This window comes from Halichoeres trimaculatus, unplaced genomic scaffold (genome assembly GCF_033239565.1).
Source record: "Halichoeres trimaculatus isolate MK-OKI-2021-1 unplaced genomic scaffold, fHalTri1.1 fHalTri1_scaffold_21, whole genome shotgun sequence".
NCBI lineage: Eukaryota > Metazoa > Chordata > Actinopteri > Labriformes > Labridae > Halichoeres > Halichoeres trimaculatus.
The window spans coordinates 23,813,356-23,840,087 of NW_027437199.1; the positions used below are offsets into that span (position 1 = coordinate 23,813,356).

A 26,732-nucleotide genomic window follows, 5' to 3' on the forward strand; every position below is an offset into this window, starting at 1 on the left:
ACACACACAAAGGAAAGAGAGGAAAGCAGAGCAGAGATCCAATTCAACACACTTTTTTGAACCATTCAGTTAAATTTACAGATTAATTTCACACCTATTTCAGGAAAATAAACAAGCCAGGCTTTTTACAGGAGTCTGGAAGTACTGACAGCTTTTGTCATGGACCTGGGAGGTATTCCACAGAGATGGCTAAAAAAGGCTGAGCTATTGCCTGCTTGAATGAGCTGCTGTCTTGAATAAACCGCTGGCTTGAATAAGGCGCCACTTTAATATTAACTGCTACTTGTTCCATGAACGAGGCTCAGCTGTTTTTTGCAGAGACACTTATTGTAGCCTGGCTGATCTTTGCTGCTGCTATGCCCACGTCCGTGGTATATATATATATATATATATATATATATATATATACATATATATATATATATATATATATATATATATATATATATATATATATATATATAAAGAGAGGGGGGGCATGGATGAAACAGTGAAACAGCATAGTTTGTTTTATAGTTTTTGTGTAAAGTGATGGTGATATTTACTATTTTACATGCAGGCCTAATTCACGTTATTGATTTAACAAATATACTGTACACCCATAATGGCTGAATATAGCAGCAACACAGGTAACACCAAAAACCAAAAGAGGCAGACTTAGAAAAAATGGGCTATTGATGGTGATGATTTATTGAACACTGAATAAAACAGTAGAAAAAACATTTATTGAGGAAATGTAATTTTTCATATTAGGGATGATAGTGGTACAATGCCCTACTTAAGTAAGGGAGATGACATACATGAGCATGTACACAAACACAGTAGTAATCTCATCATTTGGCATCACCTTTAGATTATTATCATGATCAAAATGGAATGCTCGTAAAAGGGAGGTATTTTTTTTAATCGAAAATTGTGGCTGTTGCCACCTTCTGATTCTTTTTTTTTTAAACACAATTGGTGTCTTTATTCTGTTGTGTGTTGACTGTACTTTGAGGAAGACAGAAGAAAGAAAATCTGCCCAGTGAAAAGCACAACTCACTGCGACTCATGGCCCAGCACTCTAACCACTGACACACTTACTTCCCTGCATTGGGGGTAAATAGTGTAGTACCTGACATGTCTTGATCGCTGGTATTCTGGACTTTTTTTAAAAAAGGTCTCAATTTTCTGAACAAGAACATCATTTATTACAGGTCAAGATGAATTAAATGTAAGACATGCAGTTCACAAAGCGTTTTTCAGAAGCCTGTCAGACCTTCTCTGAGACGCAGCTAAGGTACGCTTGACCTTAAGCCTGCCCGGGACCAGGATTATCACCCTTGCTGATTTACCATGGTTACCAAGCCACACTAGTTCTGAGCGTCGTTTGTGGAACCAAACTCTCACTCAAGTTAGTGTGGCTAACCGAAATAAGCCAGGCTTTGAACTAAACCAGCTTCGTGAAATCCCCCACTGCTCAGTAAGTCAACACCATGTTAATATTTTGATTGACTTTAATATCTGTATTAAGTGTTGGAATCAGTAAAGTCAGAAGTGTTGGAGTTGTGAAATGTGGACACATCTAAACCTAAGTTTATGCTTAGGTAAACATAGATTTTACCTTTATGAAAAAAGAAGAGCCAGATTGTTAGTGATGCTACAGGAGCTTCAGTAATGCACCATACTCGAGTTAACCTTATCAGGACAATACTACTACTACTACTACTACTACTACTACTACTACTACTAATAATAATAATAATAATAATAATAATAATAATAATAATAATAATAATAATAATACTTCTACTACTACTACTACTACAACTACTACTACTACAACTACTACTACTACTACTACCACTAGTACTACTACTTCTACTACTACTACTACTACTACTACTAATAATAATAATAATAATAATAATAATAATAATAATAATAATAAAAATAAAAATAAAAAGGAAAAGGAAATGAGGAGGAACAGGGTGTAACGCTGCAAAAACTGAAATGTTAACAAGTGTTTGTCTTATTTTTAATAGAAATTGTAGACTTACTATGAGCCAGATTCCCTTGACCAGTCCAAGTAACCTCAATGACAGAAATGATGTCTGCGTTATTTTTTAACAGGTGAATGAACCATTTGTTTGTTCTGAACAGAGACAACAAGCCAGTGGTTCAAAGAATATTGAATTTAGCTTTCGAGAGCCCTATAAAATATTTCCCTGCAGGGTGCCAGGCTGCAAGTCAGTATTACATAACACAGAGGTACAAAGCCATTACTGTTACTGCTACCTGAACAGCCCTATGATAGTACCCTACTATATTACACCAAGCTATAGTTTTAACCAGGAGTTTAGCTAGATATGGTCCAGAACAATCTGAATGCAGGTAATGTAGGTTTAGATGATGAATCCCTGCTCTCCTCTCTCCTCCTCCACGCCTCTCTAAATGACTAATCCTGATGAACAGATGGGTGGAGGAAAAAAAAAGAGGGCATGCCAGCATGATGCACTGCTATGAACACCGTAAATCCCCCACTCCCACCTCGTGCTCCTGACCTTTTCTATCATGCACTTTCTCTACAGTCAGTATTTCAGCTAAAACGTTACACTCCAATGGAAAATCACTTTAATTTGAGCTCTTTAACATCATGTACATGCTAGGCCTCCTGAAAGTACCGAGGCCACAGGTGGCAATCTCCTCATCAATTCCTCATCAGTACCTTGTACTTAGCAATGGCATCCTGAATACTGATTAGACCTGGACGGTTTACAAACTGGATTTATAGGGTCAGTGGTTCACTGAGGGATTGAAGGACTGTCTATAGATTTTAGGCCATTTAGTCATATATCCATGTTTCTGTTCAGACACTTTTTACTCTCTGGCTATGTTAATATAAGAAGGCCAGTGCTGCAGGTTTTAGATACACAGTCGTTCATTTCTAAAATTCAATCTTAGGTCATGATTTTGCTGATGAGCCTTTATTTTATCTTATTACAGGTTGGCAAAAAAATAATAAATAAATAAATAAATAAATAATGATAAAAAAAACGTTTAAAAAGTCATTTAAAGCTTTAAAATCCATACTTTTCCTCTCACACATTATAAAACTCAAATGAACTGCACTAAAAACAATTGTTGAAACTGATTACATAAAAAGTTTTAAGTTATACTCAGTTTTGTACCTTAACAAACAAAGCTATTTTAAGGGGCACTTACTTAATTTTACAAGTAAGACTAACTTTTTATTGAGTTACCTCGAATACTTCATTTGTCAATGTCAAGGTCAATGTCAGTTTTATTTATATAGCAGGTTTCATTGGACAAGCCAGACAAAGTGCTTGACATGAGAAAAATATAGTAGAGTAAAAATTTGAGTTTAGATAAAAAAGGAGGATTAAGGACTAACAACTAAACTGTTTGGTTAAGCTTCACCACAGCTCTTTTGTGTTGTCTGTAAATACTTGCTTATTTCATTATCTAAATATTTAATTGTAATTAAGCTATGCTAACTTCTCTATTGTTAAAAGAATTCTGTGATTAAAATTAAAAAAAGGATGTTCAGTACTTAAAACTTTCTTTGTAAGTGATACATAAATACTTTTGAGATGCTTTAACTCAGTGTTTCTCAACCCTGGTCCTGGGGACCCCCTGCCCTGCATGTTTTTAATGTTCCCGACTCCAACACACCTGATTTAAATGATCAGCTCGTCATCAAGCTCTGCTCGAGCATGATAACGAGTCATTCATTTAAGTCAGGTGTGTTGGAGTGGGGTAACATCTAGAACATGCAGGGCAGGGGGTCCCCAGGACCAGGATTGAGAAACACTGTTTAAGATGTTACCCCACTCCAGCACACCTGATTCAAATGAATGGCTCGTTATCTTAAATTAAATTTTGCCTCAGGTTTTTGGTTCGAACTACATTTAAATATCAGAACTGTGGTTGGTATCAGCTAAAATAAGATTAAGTGCACCCCTTGATGGCATTTTCAAAATTGTACACATTTTACGTTTTCCATTTACTTAATACATTACCTCTTCATGGCTCATATCCCTGGACATGTTGACATGTCTCACGCCCCCATGCCAGAACAGGGCCAAAAGTTTGAATCAATAAAAAAAAAAAAACAATCATTTCGAAAGGAGAAAAAAAAAATCTGAAACCCCAAAAAGAAGATTTGCATGGGGAAAAAAGAAATTTAAATCTGGAAAAAGAGAAAAATTGCACCTGAAAAAAAATAACGCTTTAAATGTTAAATATATTCAAGTTTAAAAACTGATAACAATTTGATCCAAAAAAAAAAAAAAAATCAAAGAGCTCCAAAACTATTTTAGAACCAAAAAAATATTTTTTATGCTTAATGTTTTGTTTTGGTTCAGTGTTTTTTTTTTTTATATTTTTTTCAGGCTCAAACTTTAAATTTTCCTTGTTTTTTTTTTTTTTTTTTTTTTGTGTATTTTTTTTCAGTTTACAAAACTTTTGGCTTTGATTTAGCTCCATATTATCCTTCCATTGAGTGTCCAACAATATATTTAGGAATGTGCACATTTGTATGATATTTTAGTTCAGCACACGTACATAAGCTATATATTCTATCAGTTGCCAGTGAACAACACTGTACCCCTAACAAACGATAAATCAAGATTTTTTTTTTTAATTTAACCTTTATTTAACCAGGAAAAGAAACTCATTGAGATTAAAAATCTCTTTTACAAGAGTGTGCTGGCCAAGATAGGCAGCAGCACAATGTACAAAGTTTCTTACATTCACAAACAGCATTATTCACTAAATACACAGACCTGTAAAACACTTTATGTACAATAATTAAAGACGGGCTGGATTATTAAAGGAAGCAAGATCATCTGTCGACACATTAGCAGCCAGATGCCTCAAAGAAACTAAATCCAGAGTGGTCATAATGCGGCGATGTAGGTAGGGTACAGAGAACAGCAACATCTTGAGCATTTACATCAAATTGTTCCAGAAGAGTAAGAAAGCATTCTCAGCTTTAGATTCTTGATAGGGAAGGCATACAGCTATTTATCAAAAGAAAGAACCCCACAATGGTTGCAGTCAGGCTGGGTAACACTTACCAATTTTCACATGGAGTAAAGAGTTAAATATGTGAAATAGATAATGCCCCAACCTCAGCAGTCCTCAATACTAAAAGAATCTCAGTAATATAGTGTGGGGACATTCAGCATAGAAGCTCCGACAGAGGTTCATCAAAACTCAAAATTCCACTGTTAAAATGCACAAAGTACAAAAAACACTCACTTGAAGGTCATAGGAGCTGGAGAGCTGATCTAAGACTCCTGCCCCCTTCTCTGTGCAAGCAGCTTTCTTCCTGTACTAACTCTGAAGAATCAGAGAAGAAGATCTACCATCTTCAGGAGATCTGTCATTCTATGAAACTGGATAAATCTATAGAAAAAAATAACACGTAAAGAAATTAAACTTACAATGTAAAAAGCCCATGTTGTTTTAAATGTGTTCTTAAATTACTTGACACAATTTTAACTAATATTTAACTAATTTTCACTGGTCACAATTATTTTAGTGTGTGTAAATTTGTTTAGTAATTGATGTTAAGAATGTACAGAGAGAGTGCAGTTAAAACCGGAGTCAAATTCCTAGTATTCTTGAAAATACTTGGTGAATAAAGGTGATTCTGATTCTGATTCTGATTCTAATAAGTTTTCAACAAATTTAGTCAGTGTCATGCATGGTGGCCCGTAGTTGTCAGACCATTTGCAAACACCACAATGCAAATAGAATCACTACGACACAAATGCAAATGGAACGACACAATGAAAGTACAGCCACAACGAGAGTTAAAAGAAGTTAGTCTGCCCAACAGACACAGGAGTTGTTAAAAGTGAGTAAATTATTGTTTCCTTTTTTAATTTAAGTTATGATAAATATAGATGTAATGCTAACATTATGGCATGACTGATTCTTAAAGTAAATATAAGATGACACATTACGTGTAAATATTGAAATATAAGTACCACAAAGAAGATCACACGGTGAGACGCCTAAAGCCATATTTATCATAGCTAAAGTTAAAAAGAAAATAACGCTTTACTTATTTTCATAACTTTTCTGTGTCCATTTGGATAAGTGACCTTTTTTGATCTCCACTGTGGCTGTACTTCTGTTGTGTTGTAGCATTTGCATTTGTGTTGTGGCCTTTGCAAATCATCTGACACCTACCAGCCACAGTAGACACGTGCATACAGCCACCACAGGAGTGGTGCAGAGATGAAATCAAACTAATGTCACTTTTTTTTTCCAGCATTGAGGTGTACATACATCTCGTCAATCATAGCTGCACACTCTGCCACCATGTGCCCCTCATTACCCCTGCCATTTCAGCGTTATCCCAGTAGTAAACAACATGAAGGACAATGGCCCTGCAGGGTGGCTTGTATAGGTGTGGATTGTTGGGAGGGAGCAGGGGGATGCAGCCCAGCACATGCTGACCATCAGCACTTCACAAAGCCTCAGAGAAAAGCAGGCACTGAGGGATTCTGCAGATGGTGCTAAAAAACCGACCTCCAAAAGGGAAGCTCCCTCATGGAGTAAAGTGTGGTGGAGTGGAGTGGAGTTGAATATGTGTGTGTGTGTGTGAGTGCAGGCACATGCACAAGAAAAAGGCGGACATCACAGAACTGGCTGTGTGTGATCCAGTTTGGGGTATGCCAGACATGAAGAAGCTGCTAGTTGTGTCTTTTCTCTCCAATGAGAGCTAACTTATTATAACTTCCAGTTTCCACACAGTGTCAGCAGTCAAATTACAAGGCTCTCTGTGATTTAACTGCTGGATCCTGATAAGGAAGTACTTTTCAGAAACTACATGTTTCAAAGAAATATATACATTTTTCAGGTTTTATTTCCTTTTTGTAATTGTGCAACAAGACAAGACAGTGACATTGTCAAGCAAATTGTGAACAAAGTGTTGATTGCAGTGACAGCTACATTATTATTATTATTATTATTATTTTTATTATTATTATTAATATTAATAATAATAATAATAATAACAATAATAATAATAATAACAATTTGTATTATTATTATTATTGATAATAATAATAATAATAATGATAATAATAATAATAATAATAATAATAACAGCAATTATTATTATTATTATTATTATTATTATTATTATTATTATTATTATTATTATTATTATTATTATTAACAATTATTATTATTAACAATTATTAACAATTATAATAACAATATTAATAATAACACTGACAATGATATTGGGGGGGGCTGTCCCAGAATCCCTACTGATCTGCTGAGGGCCAGCCTGGAGGGTTGTGTTTTTTAGACATGAGCCTGTCATTTGTTGTTCTGTTTGTCAGATTTTACATGTGGACTTCTTTGTCTAAAAGCATCCAGGGAAGTAAAACTTACAGCTCAGCAGCAATAACCCCATGCTTTTCTGAAGTCACCGTGCTGTTTAGCCATAAATCTATGACCACCACATTTCCAAGTACCTGTATCAGTTGCAGTGGCCTTATGATGAAATTTTGTCTTGATACTTGAGTCAAGGCCTGTGAAAAAATTATTTGGACATGACACCCTAATGTTTTTTTGGAGAATGGGAGGGCATTTACTATTTCTTCTGCCCTTCCAAGGTGAGGAAAGTGTAAGACTTTGCCCTGAAGAAGGAGGGCTGTTTTCTCACCTTACGGCAGGTTTTGTTCGTGGCTTGATGTGGATGTGTGAAGGCGGGAGAGAATCGAAGGGATAAGGGGAAGCAGAGAGAGGAAGCAGAAAGCCAATAGTCGTACATAGAGATTCAGGGACAAAGACTGACATCAGGTTGGACCAGTTTTCATACAAATTACGGGATTTCTACATGTAGATGTTTGTAGATCTGTGCATTTAGTTTGGTGCTTTTGTGGTGTATTTGTCTCCAGTATTATGTCCCTTTAAGTGTTTTAATCCCCTGTACTTGGCCTTTGTTTCAACTCCTGGTTTCATTTCAGAGTAGTTTAGTCACAGTTATTCGAGTGTCTTTAAAGAAGTTCAGTTACACAGTCTGCTTTCTCAAAGGTCAGCATGAGTAATAGTATTAGGCTTCAAATTTATACTGTGGCTTATCTCCTTGTGTTTGTGGGAACTCAGAGCTCCTATTACAATGTTTTGGTTACTCAAGACGCTCAGATTAAGTCAGGAAGGGACTGTTCAAGAGGAACCTTTGACACAAACTCAGAGACTTCTGGAGAGATGTTTAGTCAGTAACTATAATGAGACATTAAGATTAAAAGTTAGACTGACAGATAGAAAGAAGGAAACAGGAGCCCTGTGTGTCAGTTTCCCCCTGACCATCTAAACCTTTAGCAGCAGAACTAAGAGCTGGTTCAAACTATAAGCTATATCAAAAAGGGAAGTTTCAAGTCTACTCTTAAAAGTAGAGCCCCCCAGACCTCAACTGGTAAGTTATTCCAAAGAAGAGGACCCTTATAACCAAAAGCTTGACCTCCCAGACTACTTTTAGATACCCTAGGTACAACGAGCAGGCCTGGTGCTGAGAACCCAGTGACCTACGTCTTCTAGACATGCTTTAAGTTTAGATTAGCTACTGGTTTCCTATGGCTTTATTGACAAGTATAGCTGAATAAACTGGTAAAAACAATTTGTTTGGCCTCTGTCTAATTAAAGGCATAAATAGCCCCCCAAAAAACTCTAAATATATTTCTACAAAAAAAAAAAAAAAATCCACAAAGATTAGCATCAAGACTTAAAGAAGACAAACAACTGTAAAACTATATTATTCAACAAATCAACCTAAGTTAGATTTGAGAGGTTTAACAGGGAGGGACATTAGTTATGATGCACATGAGTCCCATAACAGGTTAGCCTAGCTTAAAATGAAAACTTATAAAAAGGTTGAAACTTGATTTATAGTGCTACTTCTAAAAAGACATGAACTTAGTTTATCATAAAGACAGTTAAGAGACATAATGATTTGTAAGCTACTTCTTACAGGTGACTGATTTGTGTTAGCATGAAGGCTTTAAAAAAGAAAAAATAATCTAAAATAATCTTTCTTTTACATGTTAGCTTAGCATCAGCACTTAGTTTGGGGAAACTGGTGATTGTGGCATAAAACTTGGAAGAGGATGGACACTTATGAAGCTATGTAATCTACATAAAATAGATTATCTTAGCTTAGCATTGACATTAATATCAAGTCAAACAGCTTGCCTGTCCCTGTCTGAAGGCAACGTTGGGTCTCACTTCCTGACACAGTTTAGCATTAAAATGATACTTTAAAGTAAGAGGGTGAGAATCTGGCATTACTGTATTGTTTCTGTATCATCAAGTGATTCCTTACAGTGTTTTCCCCAGGTGGCAGTGGCAGAAGTATGGGGTTTGCAGGAGAGCAAGTGTTGCATCTTCACAGGGAAGGAACTGGGAGATGTTTCTTGTGGTGGTTTTCCCAGCGCTCTGTCTGCTATACAGAGTGTGCTTGTCTGTGTGTGTATATGTGCACATGTGTTTATGTATCTGTAAATGCATTGGGGCAGAACTTTGCAGTGCACAACAGAGCATTAGAAAAAATATGAACGTGGTGATGTACAAATGACATCCTGTCATGTAAATAGGATGAATAACATAAGGCTATTTAGTCTGTAAAATAAAAAAAACAAGGTATAGACCTGATTTAAGAGGGATAAATTACTCCTGCTGATCTCGTGCTATATATGAAATTTCTAAAGAAAAAAGCCCCCCCATATAATTTTAGCGTAAACACTGCCTGATGTTCATATGAAAGTGTCCAACGCAAGTTCACACGAGGTGCTCATGGGCTAATATTTACATTGCATTACAGATAACAAAGCAACAGAGTGAAATAAATAGAAAAAGACAGTGAGTCAAAAAGACATGGAGGCAGAGACAGACGTTTTGACCTCTGGGATTTGACCCCTGAGAAAGAGAAAAACAAAAGAAGAGGAGGATAAGGCAAGGCAAGTGTATTTGTAGAGCACAATTCATACACAAGGCAATTCAAAGTGCTTTACATCTAAAATAAAATAAAATCACAAAAGGCAAAATGAAATCACATCATAAAACATTAAAAATGATTAATTAAATTAAAAGAGGAGAGTGCAGATAAAATACTTTCAGTTGTTGTTTGCAATACTGAACAGAACTGTTTTCAGCTGGAATTTGAACATTGCCAGAGTTGAGGCCTGTCTCACATCTTCTGGAACACTGTTCCAGATTTTGGGGGCATAAAACTGGAATGCAGCCTCAACATGTTAAGTCCTGATTCTGGGCACCAGCAGGGGACCCCTCCCTGAGGTTCTCAAAGAAAGATTTGGTTCATATGGTTCTAGCATGTCCGAGATGTATTTTGGTGCGAAACCATGGAGAGACCGATGTTATTGATTTGATGTGGCTGATAAAGTTCAGGTCTGTGTCCAATATCACCCCTAGGTCTCTAACCTGGTTACTCACATTCAGAGAGAGAGTCTGAAGGTGACTGGTTACCCTTTCTCTTTGTTTCTGTGGGCCACAGACAATGGTTTCTGTTTTGTCTGAGTTCAGCTGGAGGAAATTGTTCTGCATCCACACACTGATCTGTTCAAGGCAGCGACAGAGAGAATCGACAGGCCCATGTTCACCTGCCGTCATTGACACATAGATCTGAGTGTCATCAGCATAGTTGTGGTAGGACACGTTTTAGCTGCGTATTAGCTGACCTGATGGAGGCATGTACAAATTGAACAATAGGGGTCCCAGGATTGAACCCTGGGGAACCCCACAGGTCAGGGCCATTTGTACTGAGACACAGTCACCAATTTCAACAAAAAAGTCCTGCCCTCGAGATAGGACTTGACCAGTTTAAAGCAGCACCAGAGAATCCCACCCAGTTTTCTAACCTCTGTAATAAGATCACATGGTCAACAGTGTCAAAGGCAGCGCTCAGGTCCAACAAAACTAAGACTGAGACTTTGCCTGCGTCTGTGTTCAGGCAGATATCATTTGTCACCTTGATCAGAGCTGTCTCACTGCTGTGGTGGGGATTAAAGGTGACCGGCCAACAGCTTAAGTCATGACGCTCACCCTTCATCTTAGTCATCATCTTGTTTTTTGTCTTCTGCCTGTAAGAAAACTAGCTATGAGGATATCTCACACTTACAGATGACAGTGAGCTTGTGTGTGGTTTAGTATCTGGAAATTTTCCCCACTGTGGAAATATGGAGATGTTGACATTTGCAGGCAGTTACATGTGTGTGACTGCTTTCTGTGATGCACGTGCTTCTGGAGTCATCTGTGCTGTGTACTGATTTATTTCAACCCTGAGGCAGTTAATCCATCTCTCTCTCCTTTTTTTCTCTCTGTCTCTCTCCGTCTCTCTCTCTCTGTGTCTCTCTCTCTCTCTCTCTCTCTCTCTCTCTCTCGGATGCTGTGGAGATGTGACCCTGGTCAAACATAAATCGAAACTGACAGAGAAGGGGAGAGCAGATGACAGCTTGTGGAGTTATATTGTCATCCCTGTTTGAGAAGATGCTGATTGTTCAAACTCTGAGCAAAGATAGATCAGTGAATCAGTACTTATTTTTAAGTTATGTTTGTGAAAAAATACTAATGATCAAATTTAAATGCATTTAAGCTAATGCATATGCCTTTCAACAAGGAAATTAGCAGGATACTAAAGTTAGTGTTAGACTTTGCCTTCACTGTCAAAGGTTTGGAGCATGAAAGCTGATGTAACTATTTTATAATATCAAAAAACAACCATATCTTTTAACAGATATCAATTGGAATAAGTATCATCAGGAAAGTAAAAGGACTCTTTTAAACACAAGAAATAATTCAGCTTTCAGTGAAAAGTCAAGTCACTAGGATACTTATGATGCTTTGTTTTAATTGGCAAAACAAGGTGAGCGTATAGTTATTATACTCAATGCAAAATGTTGACATTAGATTTAAATTCCTCTACCACATTGATAAAAGAACATCTTGTGTTAATTAAGGGGTAATTGGAGAAACGTAATGCTGCCATACCACAAAAATTATCCACATATCAGTATTGTTATTTATGATAATAAATCATTTTGACTATTTTATTATAATAAATTATCAATTGATATTATGTGATAAGTTTTTGGCAGTGTTGAACTGGTGCAGCTCTTATCCATGAAGTCTTCCATGCTCCTTCAGTGTGTTGATGATAAATGAAAGTCGATGATATAGATGATTGCATCATCTGCAGTGCTCAATAACAGAGGAATCTGTCAGTGAAAAACTCTTTTAATCAAAAAGAAAGACTATGGATCATACAGTATTTCACACTAAGCTCTCTCAGTCCTCCCACGGGCTGGTGAATCTTCCTCCTCTGCAGTCTCTGGATGATACGATAAGATACGATAAAATACGACACGGTACGATTCGATACGATACAATACGATATACTTTATTGTCCCCATAGGGAAATTTGTTTTTGACTTGCCTGCTGCTTACAGGTCTCCATAAAACAAACAATACAAATTTGCATATACATACACATATCGCACATTACAGAAATTTCACATTATACACATATTGCACATACCCAGCTATAAAAGAAAGAAAACCACGTAAATATTGCACAATCCCTGCACCCTTAAAAGCACTATTTATAACCTTAATTGAATTAGGAACAAATGAGTTTTTAAATCGGTATAGTTTACAGTGGGGGACTCTATCATCTACCAGAGGGCATAAGCTCATGCTCCAAGTGCAGTATGTGTGATGGGTCAGTCACAATCCTCTGAGTTTGCTGAAGAACAGACTGCTCATAGATTGACTGGAGGGGCTTGTATTCCTTTCTCCCTATCACCTTCATTGCTGTGTTAACTAGATAGGCCAGCTGAGTTTTCGACAGGCCAGTGAGGTTCCCAAACCATGCAGACATGATGTATCTGAGCACCCTTTCTAATACAGCCAAAACACAATCTTTTGGTCCACACCATACACTCAGTCTACACAAAAAGTTAAGTTTCTGCTGTAGACGGGAGCACACAGTGTCAACATGACTTTTAAAGCTAAATGTATTTTCCAAGAGCACACCAAGATACTTATATGAGTAGATTTGTTCAATGTCTGTGTCATGTATGACCGCTGGACTGTGATACCCCACCAATCTGGGGTCTGGAATCGAAAAGCCGGTTCCTGTGGAGAATCGATAAGAAATGTTTCATTCCATCGATATCGTTAGCCTTTGTGCTTAACGATTCCCTTATCAATTCTTTACATTGTGCCGGAGCTGCCGGCGGGCCTTACATAAACTAGTCTGCTGCAGCTATCTTAGCTTAGCAGTTAGCTAACATTTCCCAAGAAAACTCTGATGAAGGATTTTCAGCTTGAAGATTTTCTGAAGAACTGACTTCATGAAGAAATGTATATTACTATCTCTCAGGAGATTCATATTCAGTACATTTAAATTGGTTTAAATCACCTTATTTACCAAAATCACAAAATAGCGCAAGCTTGAAGCTAACAGTTGATATGCTAGCAGTTAGCATACATCAGTATAACTTCAGCTTCAGAATAAAATTTCAACTGTCATCACAGAAACATATCACATCAACTCTTTGTAAAATAAAAACTGAGAATTTTAAATGACAAAAGCTAACAGGCTCATGACTGACTTCATAACTACAGAAAGGTTCCAAACAACTTAAACCATTGGTATAACCACTTTGAGACAGTAGATGGCCAACTTGGATTATTAATATATTACAACACAGTACATCAACGTCACATTGTGTGCAATTTTTACCTGTTTCTGTTTAATTATGCCCAGAAATATCCAGACTCAGGGACCAATTACAAGAATTATTGCATTAATGTTTCACCAGCTTCAACGTTTTGTGCCCGCGAAGGCTGCAGCCTTTGTGGGCTGCAGACCCCGAATTGGGACACAGCTATAGACAGAGCACTGCCTAAGCTCTGCAGGGGAGACCAGAGAATCACTACAGCAACAGAACACAGATCACCTAAAATATCTGATCTAGCTTATTGAGTCTGGATCAGACTGTTACCCAATATCAGGATCAGATGGACCCACATGGCAACACTTGCTCAAAGCTAAATTGTTAGAGCCTTATATTGAACAAATATGAATTTATCAATACTAAACCCCTAGTCCTCCTCTTCATCTTCTAAGTCACAAGTACTGAGAGTTTGAATCCCAGTACTACACTGCAGACTGACTAGTGTCTACTTTTTTTAATCAGTTCTCATTTACATGTTACTAAAAAGTGTCCAGAGTTGAATAAAAAATGGATCATTTTGCGTTTTTTTTGTCTCTCTCTCCACAGCTTAGATACAGACCCCCTCAGAGCTCTCACCATGGACTGGAAAAGGAAGTGGGTGCTTGGCTTTGGCAGTGTCCTATTGGTCCTCTTGAGTCACATAAGCTCAGCGCTGGAAGTGCCACTAGATCGTGAGTTTTTTATTTATATGACAACTACAGAGATTTAAATATGCAGTTTAGCTTCTTTTTGACAGAGCTTGGTTAACTGTAGAAGGAATTCCATTTAACACTACTATCTTTCAGGGAAGAATAAATATTTCTGTCCCTTTTTTACCACCTATGGAGCTTTAGAGCTGCACACTGAGCAACGGTTTAATGTTTCTCTTGTGTTTCAGCTTTGCATGTCTCAGCGTGGACTAAAGTTTGCACTTTCAGCTCTGAAATGCAATTAAACTCCTTAAACTTCAGCTCTATCACACATCCTGTTTGAAATTATAACTTCATTAACTACTTTTAAGCACTGACTGCACCTGATTGATGAAATTCAAACCATAGAATAAGTCATGTGCAGGCTCAATGTAAAGTACTTGAACATTCAACTCTGACCTGAATCTTTGAAAAAACTAACCCCTTTCCTCAATATCCTATTACCGTGGTACGGCGTGTATCGTTGGACAAAAAAGCTAAAGTTCTGGAAGGATGTAAGTTTCCCCTAACACTGCTGTGACTTGTAGTTCTGCAGGCCTTTTTGCTTTCACTCAACTGAGTCTTTGTGCATTCTAGAGATGTTAGAAGTGCATGCTGTAATTTCAGCAGTGTGACGTGCTTGTTTTCGAGTGGTGCTTTGTTTATTGTCACTTCATGGACAGGTAAGATGTCACCAGATCACATGTGTTGTAGCTTTGATTGCAGCTCCATGCCGTGTGAAACTTGATTGTCGAGTTTTTAGTGAGCTCTTGTTGCATGCTGCTTGCAGATCCTTGATTCTGTTATTGTACTTGTCATTGCTTGTCATTGTAAGAGTTTTAACTAACCTTCTATTCATGTTTCTCTAGTGCCCCAGCCCCCCACTATAACTCTACAGTCCCCAAAGGATTACATCTTTGATCCAAGGGAGAACATCGTCATCCACTGTGAAGCCAAAGGGAAGCCTCATCCCGGGTGAGAACACCACTCCTGTCATCACATGGCAGTGACAGACTTAGTGGGCATATCATTGTTTCAGTCCAGCCACACTGACTTTTATGATCTCTATCCTGAAAAACAGCAGTAATGATGTTTTTTATCCATTCTAGCTTCTCCTGGACAAGAAATGGATCCCACTTTGATGTGGAGAAAGACTCCAAAGTCCTGATAAAACCTGGATCAGGAACTCTGGTCATCGACATCAGCGGAGAAAAGGCAGAGGCTTACGAGGGAACGTACCAGTGCACAGCTCACAACGAGCATGGCACAGCGGTATCCAACAGCATCGTCATCAGACAGTCCAGTAAGACTTCAGACCATGTTCAGATAGCTGTTTGAAATGTTCAAATCCATAAAACTATCAAAAATGTAAGTGTTTTAAAATGAGACTGGCTGTAATGCTCATGACATTGGAAGCCTGCAGTACATCCGTTTGATATTTGTGACTCACAGGGTCCCCCTTGTGGTCAAAGGAGAGAAATGAGGTCATCGTGGTGCAGATGGGAGTACCTCTGGTGCTGCAGTGTCGACCCCCTGCAGGGTTGCCTCCACCTGTCATCTTCTGGATGGATAACAGTGAGATATTTGCATTCATTCTTGACATGCACAAGATTCAAGCACACAAGATTAAAAAGATGTTTACTCAAAGTATTGCAGACTTTCTATTTTACTACACTGATATGGCCTTCTTTAAAGCCTGTTTTAAAACACTGATAGACAATTAAAAGCATTTACTGGCCCTTTCTGAATGCATCTTGTCAAATAAATGTTTTCTATTTTTATATCTCTCACTGTTCCTGTCTCCGTCCTGCAGACTTCCAGAGGTTACCGCTGGACAAACGAGTGACTCAGGCTATAAATGGCGACCTTTACTTCTCCAACGTCCTCCCAGAGGACAGTAGACCTGACTACATTTGCTACGCTCGTTTCCCGCATACACAAACTATCCAGCAGAAGCAGCCCATCTCAGTCACCGTGCTGGACAGTAAGTCAGCTCTAGGAAACTCATCTCTAAGAATGTATATTTACCTAAAAAATTCTGCAGCTGCACAATTTGGCAATCTATCTCATTAGTTGACAATTTCAGATATTTGCAAAAAATTTGAGCTGTTTTAATTATTTGAATTTTTTTTTCTTATTTGTAAAGTGACTATTTGTGCATTTGTTCCTCCAGTCTATGAGCTTTAAAGTGGACATATCATGCTTGTTTCTCCTTTTCACTATGCCAGACTAGGATGCCTGTAAAGCATTTCTGCCCTCAGTACAAGTCACTTAGTTCCTTCATTGCCCCACAATAGCGTTCTCAATATCCTCATTTTAGGCCATTCTGAAGATCTCGTTGAAACGCTCCGTTTGGAGAATGACCTCCAGTAACCTCGCAACATAACAGCCCTTTGTGCTCTGATTGGTCAGTTCTATCAGAGGGGCAGAGGGGGTAGATCCATGGGGCGGTTTTTGCAGCATGGCAGTATTTACAAAATCGCCATATTGGATGGAGCAGACTGAGCGAGTTTGCTGTTTGCCAATACTTCACCATAAGGCATTGATAGCACTAATAAATGGCAGAGTGTAGGATACGTCCTTTTGTATTGGACCCTGAGTCAGACCCGGACGGTTCTGCAGCTCAGGAGGAAGAAAATCCACCTGGACACAGATCATCTCAGGACGCTTCAGTGTGGTGAGTCAAACCGGTACTGTAACATATATAGTTTATACGTTTATACTCGGCTCTTGGTGGGTGTATCCCTCGGTGGCGGTCGTGTGACTAACTGACATCACAGAGGAGGAGCTGCTTTATCAGATTACTCCAATAAAAAGAAAGGATCCTTGTGTCGTCACGAAGGTCGAAATCTTGCGGCCAAATGGCAATGACCTATTTTCAGAGGCATCAAATCTCGTTCTAGGATATCAGAAAAAAATACAATATCTAATTTTTTGAAAATTCAGGGGGTGAAAGGTCTTGTTTTCAAATTTATTATATTATATGTAAGTATTAAATCAGGCATCAGCATGATATGTCCCCTTTAAAGGCAATGTAGTATGATAAACTCAATGTCACTGTAGTGTATGTCTTGTATCCTCTGTTTTCAAAATGCATCTCTGAAGAGCTCATGCATTAATTGAAACTTTGAAGAGCCACTTTGTTTTCTGTTGTGTTGCATGCTTATATTTTTCTGTTGTATTACAGTGGAAACTTTGAATGAGACTGTGGCTGCTTTGTACAATATCTCTGATTTCTATAGTGGTGAGTTCTGCTGGTTTATACCCCACTCAGCCCCCTAAATGTGAACCTAGTCCTGTTTTGATTCCCAACCTAATCAAACCTGATCCTGCACCTGTAACTGGTCTGAACCCTCTCCTCTGTAACAAACCGCCCTGAAGCCTTCTGTTATTGGGCTCTGGTGTTAGAAAAGGAGGAAAAATGTGATTTTGGTTCTTTTGAATCAAAGTAGCTGAATCATTTTGCATGATGAGGGTCTAGCAACCTTCAGAGCATGCAGCATTAAATGTCAGCTTACTGTATCCTCCCTTGAAAACACACTCACACACACGCACACACCACACACACACACACACACACACACACACACACACACACACACACACACACACACACACACACACACACACACACACACACACACACACACACACACACAGATTTCCAAGAATGCCACAGAAGCAGGATACAGGACAAGTTTTCTGGGCCTCAGTCACTAATATTTCTCCTTGTGTTCTTGGATCAATTTAGATGGAAGCTTCAGTCTCTTGTTTACAGCATGTGAGACACAGAGGTCACATAGGGTAAAAAAAAAAAAAAGAAAGAAGAGAACATTTATAAATGGCCAAAATAAAATCTTAAAATGGAGGAAAGTTTAAGGTTAGTTCAATTGAACCCCAAAGCAGAGACTGACACGGGTATATGATAAAAAAGAAACACACAGTTTAGTGTTCAAAAGGAGCAGGCAGCAAAGGAAGGGAGGTGGCTGGCTAGCTGGAAGGGTAATCCTCTGAGAAATGCTGGAAATGCAGGTTGATGTGGATACAGAAAGGCACACTGGAACACCTGAGCACAAAAACACAGGTAAGAACATAAACTACCTGTGCACCAAAAAAATCACAGCAAGAAAAAGCTCAAAAATACATCAGGGAAAAAATCACTGGGACATACTACAGCACAAGACAGAATTATCTGGCAGGGAAGTGGAGTGAAGACCAGGCTTTTGTAGGCAAGTTGATTAACTGAGTGGAGCCCGGTGTGCCTCGTTTGCTGCTGAGAGGAGAAGCCAGCCACACCCTCTGCCATTCACGTACCTGTAGGAGGAAGAAAACAGGAAGGGAGGTGGGAAAGGGAAAAGCAAAACAATGCAAAAAAAACCAAAACAGAATCAGTACAGGTAGTGTGCCAAATTGTCACACTTTATGTTGTCCTTCTGGTCCCTGTATCCTCTTTACACGATTGAAAGCCCAAAAATATCTTTTTTTTTCCTCACATCTTGTGAAGATCTGGTGCTATTTTTAGAACAGGGTGTTTTTGATCAGTTTAAAGAAGGATTGAAGGATTCTACAACATATGAAGAAGGGGCAGGGATATTACAGAGGCTGCTTTTGTCCACAGAATAAAAAGAAATATTTCTTGATAAATCAGGGTGAAGTAATTGATTTTTGGTTTTCTATAACTCAGCTTTTTTAAATATGAACTGAAACTTAGACCTTGGTGTAACCCAAGGACAAATCCCAGCAGAGCGCACATTGATGAATGTTAAGAGTCTTCAACTGTTGAGCTATAATAAGATGCGTTGTCTGTAGAAAGTTTGGAGAATAAGGCCCATTTCACTTTCCACTGTTTGAACTGGAGGAGGATGAGCCAGCTTTTTTATCCTCTGTGCTTCAAATCTGGATCTTCACATTAAAATCTTCCCAGTAATAGGTGAGAGGCTCAGGGTTTAGCATCACATCAAACAGACATCTTCTTTATCTGCTCCCTGAAACTGAGATCAGACCAGTCTTTTATGGACCATTACTGTTAAACAACCACTTTCCTTGTTTTGGCTCATTTGCCCTCTCCCCCTTACCTCCCCTTATCATCTGATCAGCCATGTGGTTGTCTCGTCTCCTCTGAGGGATCTTTGAATCACATGTGATTTGGATCTGATTTGGTTTTGTCCTCCCATGTTCAGACAGCCCAGAGGGGGAGCGCCACCCTGGTTTCATGCTGCCTATGGGTACCAGCAGTACCAAGATGGTTCTGAGGGGGGAGACTCTGGAGCTCGAATGTATCGCTGAGGGCTTGTAAGTAGTAACACAGACTGAAATAAAGACCGACAGATGTAAAAACAGCTCCTGAGAAACCTCTTCCTATTGCTTTTGTTTCTGACAGACCCACTCCAGAGATCTCCTGGCAGAAGGATGGAGGAGAGCTTCCAAGCAGCAGATTGTCTTTTTCTAACTTCAAGAAAACTCTAAAGATCTCTGATGTGAATGAAGGGGATGGTGGAGATTACCGCTGTACAGCTGAAAACAGCCTGGGCACTGCTCACCACATCATCAAGGTCAATGTCAAAGGTACACAACTCAGAAATCTATACCAGAAATAAAGTCATGTCTCCCTTATATTTGTACCTTTAAGGTTAAAATCTGTGTTGACATTCTCTCTAAATCGTGCTCGGTTTTCTCTTTTCTTTTTTTTTTTTTCCATCACAGCGGCTCCTTTCTGGGTCAGCGCTCCTAGGAACCTGATCCTCGCCCCCAATGAGACAGGCATCCTGACATGTCGGGTCAGCGGAGAACCCAAACCAAAGATCACCTGGTTTGTCAATGGAGTGTCCATAGAGAGTAAGTAAATAGAATAGAATAGAAATAGAATAGAAAATACTTTATCCCCAAAAGGAAATTCAGGAGTCAGAGCAGCAATCAAGAAAAACAAAAGTAAGAAAGTGTATCGAAATTGCAAAAAGGTCCACAAGAAAATATATGACAACATCCCGTCCACCACTCTCCAGCCCAGCCAGTCTCCACCTCCACAGGGTCCAGGACTGAGCCTCCCCAGCAGTCTGTTCAGTCTCTGTCTCCTGGATCCTGTCTGCCCACAGCAGGCGAAGCTCCTCCAATGTGGCGTCAGCGTCCGATTTCAGCTCCGTCAGCCACGTCCGTGAACAGCACGATGCCACTCTGCCCTCCAGCAGCCCCTCTGCTGCTGGGCTAGCACGGCTAGCTCGTCCATCCCACAGGAGATAGTTCCCATGTTCCCAACAACGATGGATGGAAGGACAGGTCCACGTCATCACCTCCCAGCTCCTCACCTTGAGGGAAATCATCAAGCCTTACACTAGTTAGCATTGACATGCTACAGGCTGCTAACAGCTAATTTCACATGTAAACAATGCAGCCATGGTTACATGTAATAATAATAATAATAATAATAACTTTATTTATATAGCACCTTTTAAAAACACAAGTTTACAAAGTGCTTTAACATAAACATAAACGTAAGCACACACACAAAAAAATAAAATAAAATAAAATAAAATAAAAATAAATAAATAAAGCCAAGCACAAAAACAAAACACACAGTTCAAGACGCACTTGTGGAGAAAGACATCATGTATGAGGGCAACAGGAAGCATAGTCAGGGACCCAGACTATACAGGAACCATACAACGTAAAATGAGACCATGAGGACTGGGATAAAAGCTAAAACATAAACTCAGTGAGATAAAGGAGGAAAAGGCAATGTAAAGTGCAATAAAAGACAGTTACAAACATCAAATATAAATATAAAAAAAAAAAATGAAAGATAAATATAAACAGAATAATGATGTTAGATAAACGAAAAATAAGAATAAATAAATAAATAAATAAATAAGTAAGAGAGCAAAAAATGAAAGAATGAAAGAATGAAGAATGAAAGACGAAAGACGGCATCACATAAAAGCCAGCCTATAAAAGTGGGTTTTTAAAAGTGATTTAAAAGAACCAACAGACTCTGCATGCCTTATCTCCTCTGGCAGGTCGTTCCAAAGTCGAGGAGCTCTGACAGAGAAAGCTCTGTCACCTTTAGTTTTGAGCCTCGACTTTGGAACGACCAGGAGACCTTCGCCAGAGGATCTGAGGCTGCGAGCTGGCTCATATTTAATTAAAAGCTCAGAAATGTAAGTAGGAGCACGTCCTGTGAGAGCTTTAAAAGTGATCAATAAAATCTTAAAATCAATTCTAAAACTGACAGGAAGCCAGTGGAGGGAGGCTAAAACTGGTGTGATGTGATGCCGTCTATTAAAACCAGTTAAAAGCCTAGCTGCTGCATTCTGTACTAGTTGGAGGCGAGAGAGAGATTTTTTGTTTAAGCCAGGTAGGAGGGAGTTACAGTAGTCCAGTCTGGAAAAAATGAAGGCATGAATTACTTTCTCAAGATCTGGAGGGGTGAGTATTTGTTTGATTTTTGAAATGGAGCGCAGATGGAAGAAACAAGACTGGGTGATTTTATTGATGTGGGTGGAGAAGGTGAGTTCGGAGTCAAAGATGACTCCTAGATTTCTGGCTGAAGGTTTAATGTTTAATGAGAGTGGACTGAGAGAGGACTGTATCAGGGGGGAATTTGGTATGTTACAGAGAATTATTTCGGATTTTGAGTTGTTTAGTTGAAGAAAATTTTCTGCCATCCAACAATTGATATCATTGAGACAGTTCATGACAGCAGCTAGGCCCTGTGTGTCCTCAGGTCTCAGGGGAAGGTATATCTGTGTGTCGTCCGCATAGCAGTGAAAGGAGACCTGGTGGCGCTGAATTAGATGGCCAAGGGGCAGCATATAAATAGAAAATAAAATTGGACCTAAAACTGAACCTTGTGGTACACCACAGACAATGGTGGAAGTAGAGGAGCTGTGATTGCCTATGGTGACCGCAAAGGTTCGCTCTAAAAGATAAGACTGAAACCAGCTAAGTGCAGTGTCCTTGATACCCACCCAGTTTTTGAGTCGTTTAATTAAAATAGCGTGGTCAACTGTGTCAAAAGCTGCACTGAGATCTAAAAGGATTAAAATTGAGCCCTCCCCTCTGTCTGCTGCTAAAAGAAGATCATTGGTCACTCTGAGGAGGGCTGTCTCAGTGCTGTGACCTGTTCTAAAACCAGACTGGAATTTCTCAAAGAGGTTGTTTTCAGACATAAAACTTAAAAGCTGTGAAGAAACCACCTTCTCTAAAAGTTTGGATAAAAATGGAAGTTTTGAAATCGGTCTAAAATTGTTAAAATCAGTGGGATCAAGGTTTGGTTTCTTTAAAAGGGGTTGGACGACAGCGTGTTTGAAAGCAGAGGGAAATACTCCCTCTGACAAAGAACTATTAATGATAGATAAAATACTGGGTCCAACCGTTTTAAAAACCTCTTTGAGAAATCTGGTGGGGATAAAATCAAGACTGCACGTAGCTGGTTTCATATGGGCTAAAATATCTGATAAAAAGGGTAAGGACACCGGCTCAAAACTGCTAAAATACTGAAGAACTATCCTGCTTATGGCTAACGGGAGATCAGGAGGAGAGATCTGTTGCCGAATGTCCATTACCCTGTTCGTAAAATGAGTTAAAAACTTCTCACACGTGTCCTGAGAAGCGTCAGTAAAATAAGAGGGGGAGGGGTTAGTGAGGGAATCTAAAACCTTAAATAAAACTCTGGGGTTAGAATGATTGACTAAAATCAAATTAGAATAAAATGCTGCCCTTGCATCTTTAACAGCCCTCTGGTAGTTTTTCATGGATTCTTTCCAGATGTTGTGAAAAACCACCAGCCCAGTCTTTTTCCATTTTCGTTCGTTTTTTCTACATAATCTCTTTAAAAAATGTGTGGACTCTGTAAGCCAAGGCTGGGGCTCTTTATTAGAGCTTTTTGCCTTTAGAGGAGCTACAGAGTCCAGGATGGTTCCACAAGTGCTGTTAAAAAGAGAGACAAGCTCTTCTGTGTTAAAAACAGGATTGAGATCTGGGTTGAAGGCTGTTAAAGATGCAGAAATGAAAAGCTCCGAAAACTTGCTAGCAGACATTGAATTGAAAACCCTTCGAAAAACTGGAGTATGATCGGTAAAAGAAGGCTGGGATAAAACCACAGAGAATAAAACCAGTTTGTGGTCTGACACACAGATATCCTTAGTTAAAAACCCAACAGGACTAAGTCCAGAAGATAAAACCAAATCTAGGCAATGTCCCTTTACATGGGTTGGTTCCTGTATTGCCTGGGTTAGATTAAAAGAGTCCAGAGTTTCAATAAAATCAGCGGTCATTGGATGAGAGGGACAACAAACGTGTACATTAAAATCCCCTACAATAAGAATTTTATCAAATTTACACATAATAAGGGATAAAAACTCTGAAAACTCTTGAATAAAAACAGTGTTGGGTTTTGGAGGTCTATAGATGACTAAAATCAGGACAGGGTCTTTCAATTGAACAATAACAGCAAGGTGCTCAAACGAACTGAAGGTACTGAGGGTGATGGGGGTGCATTTAAAATCCTTCTTGTATATGACAGCCACCCCCCCTCCCCGACCTGACAGCCGGGGTTGATGGAGGTGAGTAAAACCAGGGGGGGTAGCTTCAATGAGAGAGGTGTAACTGTCCGGAGTGAGCCAAGTTTCTGTTAAAATAAAAAAGTCCAAGCAGTTTTGGGAAATAAAATCATGACATAAAAATGTTTTGTTATTGAGTGACCTGATGTTTAAAAGTCCACAGTTTGCAGGTTTGCTGTTAAAAGCAGGGCGGGGTAGCTGTGGAAGCAGGGGAACGAGGATGAGGTTTGAGGGGATACAGTTCCTGACAGGGTGGAGGTGAGGACGAGAGGAGGTGATGTGAACAGGAATTAAAGAACTGCTGATGTAACCAAACTTAGGGAGCAGGGGAAAAGGGGGATTGGCAGGTGAGTGGGCGGGGATTATTGGTGTGCTTTGTGATGAACAGGTGATACTGAGCGGAGGGGAGGGGGTGACCTGTTTGTGGGAGGATGAGCTGCTGAGAGCAGACTGTCAAACCGGTGAGGAGTGGATTTTGTACTGGAGATTGTGCGAAAGCATTTGGCTACCCCGCCTGTTGGGATGGATCCCATCATGTCTAAAAAGGGATGCTCGGTCCCAGAAGAGATCAAAATTGTCAATAAAATAAAAGTTGAGGGTGGGGCAGGTGAGTTGAAGCCAGGTGTGGAGGCTGAGTAGCCTGCTAAAACGTTCTGCTCCACGACCAAGTGTGGGGATCGGGCCAGAGATAAAAACTGTCTTTCCAGTGTCCTTGAGAACGTTAAAAAGCAAGTTAAAATCACACTTTGTGACTTCGGACTGCTTTTTGGAGGTGTCATTAGAGCCGACGTGCACCACGATCTTCGAGACAGAGGAGGGGAGGGAGGGGAGTAAATGGAGGAGTTTGTCCAGAATAACGGGAACGGTGGCACCAGGAAAAGAGTGAGTAATGGCGTTAAAAAACCTGATGTACCTGGTTATGGAGTCTCCGATGATCAACGTGGTGGGGGGGAGAAGAGGAGGAGGAGAAGAGCGCAATGAAGAGAGCTCGGTGATGCCTTCAGAGATCGGGTGTTTCACATGTGCGAAGGTTGACGCCGACGTACCAGGTGGAGTGAGGGTGTTTGAAGACGGGGGGAGCACCCCCGAGCGTCTGGAAACGGCCTCCTTAAGCAGCCGGCGGCGCTGCATCCCGGTCGAGGAGCGTGGCGCAGCCTGGCTCGAGGTGGCCATCCGCGGAGCCGACGCAGCAGAGGAGGGAGCCGCCTCCACTTGTGCTGATTCTGACGGGGATGGAGGAGCCCGTGCAGGGGCAGGATCAGCGGCGCGGACTTGAGCCCCATCTTTCAGGGCCGAGAAGCGGTTGGAAAGGGAGAGGCGAGGTGGTGAAGGCGCTCCCCCCACCGCGATGGTCCTCCGTCCGCGTTGCACAACCTCAGACCAGGCTTGGTGCCCCTGCGGCTTCGGTGTAGAGCAGTGGGCAGGGTGCGATGGGAATCCCCCTTCCATGACAGCATGGAGTCCTCCGGCGGCCTCAGACCCTGACTGACCCCGTCCGTGTTGGGAGAGGTGGTGTAGCAGCCTGCCGGCTCCGCGCAGTGCCGCGGCGCGGGGGAGCGGATTGATCGTGCCGGGCCCTCGGCCGGCTCGTTGGCGGAGGAGTGCAGGGAGACTACCCAGGGTAGCGTGGCAGCGGAGGCCGAGACCAGCTGAGGAGCCAGAGCTGAGGGCGACAGGCCGGAGATCCTGGAGGCCTGCATAAGTGAAATGTGTTTTGCCTGAGCCGAGGCTATGGATATAAAGCCCTCCAGCAGCTTGTCCTTTTCCCGGACATCCTTTTGCAAACGGGAGAGTTTTTCTTCCAGCCGTGAGTTTTCTCTTTTGCATTCCACACACACAGCCATTTAGAGATTTTAAAAGCTTTTAGACCCACTCTTCCGGGTCTTGTTGGCGCCGAGGAGACGAGCCGCAGAAATTATGTACTAAAATCAGCCGAAATGATTGTTCTTGTGGCTGAGAACTGAGGCCCAGTTTAAAATGTATCAATCCAGCTAAAAGGTTAAAACAAGGTTAAACAAAAAACTATAAAAACTCGTTAAAAGTCTAGCTTTCCAGGAGAACATCTGGCGGGAGGAACAGACGCTAACGCATGCGCACATGCTGTAGGATCTCCAGACAAACACAGGAGAAAAGTAGTACAAATATCACTGAAGTCACAAAAAGTTTGGTGTCCATGACCAACAATGAGCCATACAAAGTGATGATCCACTCCAAATACAAAGATGACGAAAAAGAGACAGAAAAATTACAAGAAACGGACAAAGAAGAGAGAGCTGCTGCAACAGGCAGCTACTTTGGCGGCGCCTAGCAACGAAAATATCCAGAACTTTGTGATGATGTCAATTTTTACGAAGACAAAATAAAAACTAAAGCTACAGCTGTTTATGTTCTTACAAAAAGAGATGTGAAAACAGCACACCTAACCCACAAGAAATACAGTAAAATAAATTTTTTTAAAAAAGTAAAGTAAAGTGATTAAACCGAGTCCCAACTCTCCAAACCAAGGCTCAGCTGTGCAGCTGATGCTTTTTCTCTGTGTCTTGTGTTGTAATAGATGCACCGGAGGATCACAGTCGAAAAGTGGAGGGCGACACAGTGATTCTCAGCAATGTCCAATCAGGGTCCAGTGCTGTCTACCAGTGCAATGCATCCAATGAGTTTGGTTACCTGTTGGCAAATGCTTTCGTCAACGTTCTTGGTGAGTCAAATCTGTCTTCAGCCTAAAATTC

The 26,732-nt window shown here is 40.1% G+C and overlaps 1 protein-coding gene across 5 annotated transcripts in view; it reads left to right on the top strand.

Moving 5' to 3' along the window:
- Positions 1-26,732, top strand: part of LOC141810764 (neuronal cell adhesion molecule-like) — an 83,979-nt gene that overhangs the window by 37,437 nt on the left and 19,810 nt on the right. For 3 of the 5 annotated variants that reach the window (XM_074698566.1, XM_074698564.1, XM_074698563.1), the window contains 10 exons: positions 14,328-14,452; positions 14,947-14,964; positions 15,319-15,424; positions 15,559-15,752; positions 15,902-16,024; positions 16,263-16,433; positions 19,630-19,741; positions 19,830-20,014; positions 20,153-20,284; positions 26,558-26,701. In XM_074698566.1, the coding sequence (XP_074554667.1) occupies positions 14,359-14,452; positions 14,947-14,964; positions 15,319-15,424; positions 15,559-15,752; positions 15,902-16,024; positions 16,263-16,433; positions 19,630-19,741; positions 19,830-20,014; positions 20,153-20,284; positions 26,558-26,701 (1,279 nt within the window). In that variant the 5' untranslated portion in view covers positions 14,328-14,358. The remainder of the gene's footprint in view (positions 1-14,327; positions 14,453-14,946; positions 14,965-15,318; positions 15,425-15,558; positions 15,753-15,901; positions 16,025-16,262; positions 16,434-19,629; positions 19,742-19,829; positions 20,015-20,152; positions 20,285-26,557; positions 26,702-26,732) is intronic. The other 2 variants (XM_074698567.1, XM_074698565.1) reach the window with 1 other exon arrangement.